Genomic DNA, 7,110 nt, shown 5'->3' with positions numbered 1-7,110 from the left:
GCAAATTCTTTTATTTTACTCATCAATTTCTCTTCTCTCCCTCCTTTTCTTTCTTTAAATGAAACTCGGGACCACATCTTTTAAATTTTCTTTTCTTAAATGAAACTCGGAAACACAACATATTTTTTCCAGCCCTCATTTTCCTTTCCTTCTTCTCAGTTGAATGAAACTCGTGTTGCTAACACGGTGATAGGTGTGTAATGATTAGATGTTAAGACTAACGGTGCAATTAACTCTATTTTAACGAAACAAACATAATCGGTCCTGTAGATTCGGGTGGGTTTCAACAAACCTATGCTCTGCTTTCTCCCTTATCTCACTCACACCCTCTGTATCTATCTGCAATGCCATTGCCAACCATAAACCCTTTCTGAATAATAATAATCAAATCATGATTTCTACACACATTGCCTCCCAATCCACCTTCAATTTCTCTTCGTTTCCAATTAAAACATCTGCTAATCACCGCCGTCAATTTTACACATCTTTCACGGTTAACTCATCACACATCAATAAACCCTTAAAACTGCCTGCCAGTACCACTTCCGGCCTTAATTCCCTACAGAAGCCTCAGGATAAGGCACTGTTACCTCATGTAATCAAACATATTTCAAAACCAATTGCAATTACACTTCTATGGATTGCAATTGGGTTATCCCCAACTCTAGGGTTTCACCAAAACCCAGCAATTGCTGCACCCGTTATAACCGAGGTTTTGAAAGACAAAAGAGGCAAAAGCAATCAACGAGTTAGGTATAAGGATCATGAGTATTCGGATTACACTAGGAGGTTGTTAGAGACTGTTTCCAAGTTAGTTAGGGTTATCGAGGAAGTTCGGGCGGATAATAACGGGGACTTGAATGATGTGAATTCGGTATTGAAAGATGTGAAATCGGTTAAGAAGGAGTTACAGGATGAGATTATGAGTAACCTTTATCAAGAGTTGAGTGTTTTGAGGGAAACGAAAGCGGTTTTGGATCGGAAGTACATTGAGGTTTTTGATTCCGTGGTGAGGTTTAAGAAGCAGAGAGATAGGGTTTTGGACAAGAAGGGTAAGGACCGGGCTGTGGTGGAGTTGGATGAGGTCATTAGTAACAAAGAGAAGGAGTTTATGGTCGTTTCGGAGGAAGTTGACGAGGTTGAGGATCAAATGGAGATTAAGGAGACTATGGCTTTGAGTATTGGTGTTCGGGAGCTTTGTTTCATAGAACGGGAAAGCTCCGTGCTTGTTGAGAATTTTGTTAAGGAAATGAAGCAGAAGGCAAATAACAGGTAAGCGTTTTGTAATTGGTATTTTAATGACGGTTAACCTTCATTTTGGAATATGTCTTGTCTAGTTTCTGAATGTACGTAATGCATTTGTTTACTTATTTTCATCCATTTACGATATGTGCCGGGGTGTGTATGTGTTTGTGTGTATATATACATGCTAGGCTAGACACCTGTGTATTAGTTAAATCAATTATTTTTAAAAATATTTATACTAAATAAGATATCATATATTTCTTAAAAGACATTTTGAGAAAAAAACATCAAGAATGGGGCTTATGATGGAATCATATTATTTGCCAAATTAAAGAAAATCATTAGTATATAATAGGACAGAGAAGCAAGAAATTAAAACCTAGACTTCACCAAAAGTCGACACGTGACATCCAATATTTAATAGGAGAGAGAGGCTGGAAAATCAACTTTTAGGTGGCGTGCGAAGCTGACTCGTGTCCTCATTATTTTTATTTAGAAGAATATAGAAGATAGAAGATATGTTTTTGGTGCTTAAGATTTTGCTTACAATGTATTTGCAGGATGCCTCAAAGCTCTGTAACCAAGCTTTCTAAATCTGAAATTAAAGAACAACTGCAAACTGCACAAAAACAATTATGGGAGCAAATGATTCTTCCAAATGTGGTAGAAAATGATGATATTGAATTTCCATTTGATCAAAAGTCCATTGAATTCAGTCAACGCGTGAAGCAAGCACTTGCAGAATCAAGAGAAATGCAGAAGAATCTAGAAGCTAATATTAGGAAAAATATGAAAAAGTTTGGTGATGAAAAATATGTTATTTTAAACAGCCCAGTTGGTGAAATCTTGAAGGGTTACCCGGAAGTTGAAAGTAAATGGACGTTTGGAGAAAAAGAGGTTGTGGTTCCAAAGGCTGCCCGCTCATATTTATTTCATGGATGGAAAAAATGGCGTGAAGACACTAAAAAAGATCTTAAAGAAAAATTGTTAGAAGACGTTGAGTTTGGTAAAAAGTATGTTGCTGAGAGACAGGTAAATATTTCCAGTTAAAAATAATTGACACATAATAATATAGTTTAGAAATATTTTTACCATCAATATTTAATCAATTTTGTTGGTCTTTGTAGGAAAAAATTCTTTTGGACCGTGATAGAGTATTGTCAAAAACTTGGTTTAATGAAGGAAGAAATAGGTGGGAAATGGAACCTATAGCTGTTCCTTATGCTGTGTCCCGAAAGCTTCTAGAAAATGCAAGAATCAGACATGATTGGGCTGCAATGTTTATTACACTCAAGGGTGATGACAAAGAGTATTATGTCGATTTGAAGGTTATTCGAAGACTAATATATGCATCTATAAGTAAATAAGCCAAAATTTCCACCAAACAGATATTAAAAAAATGCTTATTTCAGGAATTTGATAGGATGTTTGAAGATTTTGGAGGAGTTGATGGGTTGTATTTAAAGATGCTTGCTTCAAATGTTCCAACTTTTGTTCAGTTAATGTGGATCCCATTCTCAGAGTTAGATATCAAACAACAGTTCCTTTTGCCAGTTCGCCTTTCCCGGCAGTTGCTATTTGGATTATGGAATGCTAGAGATGTGGCTGTTGTTGATTGGGTCTTTAACTGGGTCAAAAATATAAACCGAGACATTTTGGTGCTAACCGTGTGTCCGGTTCTAGAACTTATTATTCCTTCCCGGGTAAATATCATAATGATTATGTCATTTTAGTTAAATTTATTTATGATATGTTATGTTGTCGTGAACTTTGTTTACAGGTGAGGATAAAATTGAGTAGGACTCCGGTCATGAAGCAATATTTAAATTGGAAGTCAGTGGCAGAAGAGACTATTAATTCCCAAAAGGAGGATGAGGAATTCAATTGGTATTTTATGTTTGGAGTTAGGGCTATAATATATTGGTACATTTTATCCCACATATTTAATTTTTTGAAAAAACGAACTCCAAAGCTTCCTGGATTGAATGTGAGACGAAAAAATCCAAACGTGAGAAAGTTTAAAAGGCTGGTATGACTCCTTCTTCTAGAAGCTTTTTTGCATTTAACACATGTTCATTAATTGCTTTATAATGTTATTGTTGCTATGCAGAAATACATCTTCCGGGCTATGTTGCAGGGGGCAAAAGCTAAGAAGAAGGAAGGTGTTGATCCTATCACACATGCGTTTGATAAGATGAAGGTTTATATTTGAACTCAAAAACACATGAAAGCTATATTAATTTTTTTTTTGTTGGATTAACATAATTTATCTATCTTTAGAGAGTGAAAAATCCACCTATCCGTTTGAAAGATTTTGCCAGCGTTGAGTTCATGAGAGAAGAAATTAATGAAGTTATTGCGTTTTTACAAAATCCTCGCGCATTCCAAGAAATCGGTGCTCGTGCCCCTCGGGTATGTTGTTTTTCAAAACCATCATAACATATACTATATATAAACTTGTATGATATTTATTCTAGTTAATTGCAGGGAGTTCTAATTGTAGGTGAGAGAGGAACTGGTAAGACTGCACTAGCCATGGCTATAGCTGCAGAGGCCAAGGTTCCACTTGTTGAGGTTAAGGCTCAACAGTTAGAGGCGGGCTTATGGGTGGGTCAGAGTGCATCCAATGTTAGAGAATTGTTCCAAACAGCTCGAGATCTGGTTATACTCACTGCCATCATATTTTCACGTAGATTACTATGTTTTTATTTTACAACGATCACTGAAGAATATGAACCTATGTGATCCTTATGTTTAGGCGCCTGTGATCATATTTGTGGAAGATTTTGATCAGTTTGCTGGTAAACGAGGGAACTTTATACATACTAAAAAACAGGATCATGAGGCTTTTATTAATCAACTTCTTGTGGAACTTGATGGGTAACTCATGCTTCTCTTCTATTAATTGATATACGTGAATGCTGTCACACTTTATTACATATGTTCATGCCATCAATCTTTTATGCAGGTTTGAAAAACAGGATGGGGTCGTTTTGATGGCTACAACTCGAAGCTTAAAAAAAATTGATGAGGCTTTACAACGTCCAGGTAGGATGGACAGAATATTCCATCTTCAGCTACCGACACAAGCTGAAAGAGAGAGAATACTTCAAAATGCTGCAAAAGAAACTATGGATCCCGACCTAATTGATTTTGTTGATTGGCAAAAGGTACCATATCACATTTCCATTAATTATACTATTATTCTTTTAGTTTTAATTACTTACTATCTTATTTGTTTCAGGTGGCTGAAAAAACGGCTCTTTTACGCCCTGTAGAACTCAAATTTGTTCCTGTGGCTTTAGAAGGTAGTGCTTTCAGGACCAAGGTTCTTGACAAGGATGAACTTTTGGGATATACTAGCTTGATTGCGGTATGGAATATTTATATTTTTGTCTGTATGTTTATTTGTCAATTAAGTTTAATAAATTGTATACTTAAATCCAATTATTGCACAGACATTCAGCAATAGTATTCCCTCATGGCTGAGGAAGACAGCACTTGCGAAGGCAATGGGCAAAATGCTGGTTGACCATCTCGGTTTGACTTTGACCAGAGAGGATTTGCAAAATGTGGTTGATTTGATGGAGCCATATGGTCAGATAACCAATGGGATTGAATATCTAAACGTTCCACTTGATGTAAGTATATTGCTACTGCTTTTAATTAAGATTGATATTTAGTTTAAATATTAATATTAAATATTAATAACAGTGGACGAGAGAGACTAAGTTTCCACATGCCGTGTGGGTTGCGGGACGTGGACTTATGGCGACTCTTTTACCAAACTATGACGTGGTTGATAACTTATGGTTAGAGCCTTTATCTTGGCAGGTATTAAATATGTTTTTTATTTTTAGGTTTTTGCAATTATCTCAGCATTTGTATTTTAGTAAATTCTTGTTTGGTTGCAGGGAATCGGGTGTACAAAGATCACAAAGGCTAAAACAGAAGGCTCCAGGATTGGAAATGTTGAATCAAGATCATACCTTGAAAAGAAGCTTGTATTCTGCTTTGGGTCATATGTTGCATCCCAAATGTTACTTCCATTTGGAGAAGAAAATATTCTTTCTTCTTCTGAGTTGAAGCAAGCACAAGAGGTATTTATTATTTTATTTATCATTGGTATGTATATATCTGATTTCTGTCTGTAAATAAGTAGCCTGACAATATGCTTAATGAAAACAGATAGCTACAAGGATGGTGATTCAGTATGGGTGGGGACCTGATGACAGCCAAGTCATTTATCACCATGGCACTGCGGTAAGTATTTACATGTTTTAAAATATCAGGGATTTGCACCTATATTTATTTTTCTTTAATTGATATTATGTTTTCTGAACATGCTAAGGTGACTGCTTTAAGCATGGGGGACAATTTTGAGTTTGAGATGGCAGCTAAAGTAGAAAAGGTCAGCTTTCGTTTATGAATGAATAAGTAATGTTAGGCTTGAAAGTTAACACGTGGTGTACTGCTATGTGCAGATATATGATTTAGCTTATGAAAAAGCAAAATCGATTCTTTGGAGTAACCGAGTTGTTCTTGAAAAGGTTGTTGAGGAATTGCTTGAGTTTGAGATCTTGAAAGGGAAGGTAAACAGTTTCCACTTGATATGTATTTGTGTGAAGCCTAATATCATCCCACTATAAAAACTGTAATCTAATTGAGTTTTGTGTAAATTTAAGTTTTTTCGTTGCCTTTGACCTCAGTCAATACGCTATCTAACCTAGTATTATGATTAGTAAACATGATTAATTTTATCTTCATGTCAGGACCTTGAAAGGATCATTTCAACCAATGGTGGGGTACGAGAGAAGGAGCCATTTTACCTTGGGAAATTTAATAATGAACAGGTACGGTGCTCTACAAGTGTGGAAAGATTTTATTGGATACTTTAATTTGTAGGCTAAGTTAAAGTGCTATCCTAAACAACATGCAGTGGAAATTTCAGTTGCTTTTTTTATTTTATTTTTTATGATCATTTATATCAAATTATCAGAATATGAAATAGTATATTTGTTCTTATACTGAACTACAATGTAGAACTTGTGTTTATTTTCTACAATTTTCATGGCAGCCTGTGTTTGGGAACTTGCTTGAAGATGGGAATGGACCGCAAAGTGCCCTTTTATCTGCAGCAAACTAGAATGATTGAAATCACTCCATGAAGACACATGAGAGTAGGCTTGCTTTTAATGTAAGGCTTTTGTCATTTACCTTTTTTACCGGTTAATCGAACAATTTGTTGTTTGTGATGTCAAATGTATATTATAATATGGTCTCTAGCATAGTTGTATGGTACAGAGGTGTAGGAGATCGAGAACGAGAAGAGGCATTCATTTTTCCTTCTCATCTGATGTTTATACAGATTTTACTAGAATAATTTGATAGTTCTTTTGGGCCTTATCTCATATTTATTCTCATAAACCTATTACTAACAGTCCAAACGTTTTGGTAGTCAATATATGATTACTGAAAAGTCATGTTCTGTTGGTATGTTAAAAGGTTTTGCCGATGCTTTATATTATTCTAATTAGTTAACAACCAAGTGACTAACCATATCGGTATCTTGAGCTGAACCCACTTCGTTCTATAGAGATACTTGGGCGTTAGAAATGTTTGCTTCTAACACATTTTGAGCACTTTGGGTATGGATGCGAGGAGAACTTTATAGTTGATATTTATTACTTAAGTGGGAGTAATTTCAAGATGTGTGACTGACTACATGGAAGCCTAGGAAAATAAATATCTACCAAAAGAAGTATGTCATTCTTTATTATTAACCGTTAATAGAATCATAAGAACAATGTCATGGATGGTGCGTTAGTATAAAAGTGTGTTTCATCTCATACTTAGACGTGCACA

The 7,110-nt window shown here is 35.4% G+C and overlaps 1 protein-coding gene across 1 annotated transcript; it reads left to right on the top strand.

Moving 5' to 3' along the window:
• The first annotated feature begins 391 nt into the window (after positions 1 to 391).
• On the top strand, positions 392 to 6,683 carry LOC143623596 (putative inactive ATP-dependent zinc metalloprotease FTSHI 5, chloroplastic). The gene is made up of 19 exons (XM_077094459.1): positions 392 to 1,272; positions 1,806 to 2,277; positions 2,373 to 2,573; positions 2,658 to 2,948; positions 3,026 to 3,274; positions 3,356 to 3,445; positions 3,526 to 3,657; positions 3,733 to 3,906; positions 4,004 to 4,125; positions 4,214 to 4,415; positions 4,490 to 4,618; positions 4,704 to 4,886; positions 4,960 to 5,079; positions 5,160 to 5,345; positions 5,434 to 5,508; positions 5,597 to 5,656; positions 5,730 to 5,837; positions 6,018 to 6,098; positions 6,323 to 6,683. Exons 1-19 carry the CDS (start codon positions 392 to 394, stop codon positions 6,389 to 6,391), a joined length of 3,825 nt encoding a protein of 1,274 aa, XP_076950574.1. The 3' UTR covers positions 6,392 to 6,683.
• Positions 6,684 to 7,110: the final 427 nt, after the last annotated feature.

The sequence above is a fragment of the Bidens hawaiensis genome, unplaced genomic scaffold (genome assembly GCF_021521415.1).
Source record: "Bidens hawaiensis isolate Kalapana, Puna unplaced genomic scaffold, B.hawaiensis_p1.1 tig00003506_1, whole genome shotgun sequence".
In the NCBI taxonomy this organism is placed as follows: Eukaryota; Viridiplantae; Streptophyta; class Magnoliopsida; order Asterales; family Asteraceae; genus Bidens; species Bidens hawaiensis.
This window is presented reverse-complemented; position numbering and strand designations above follow the sequence as displayed.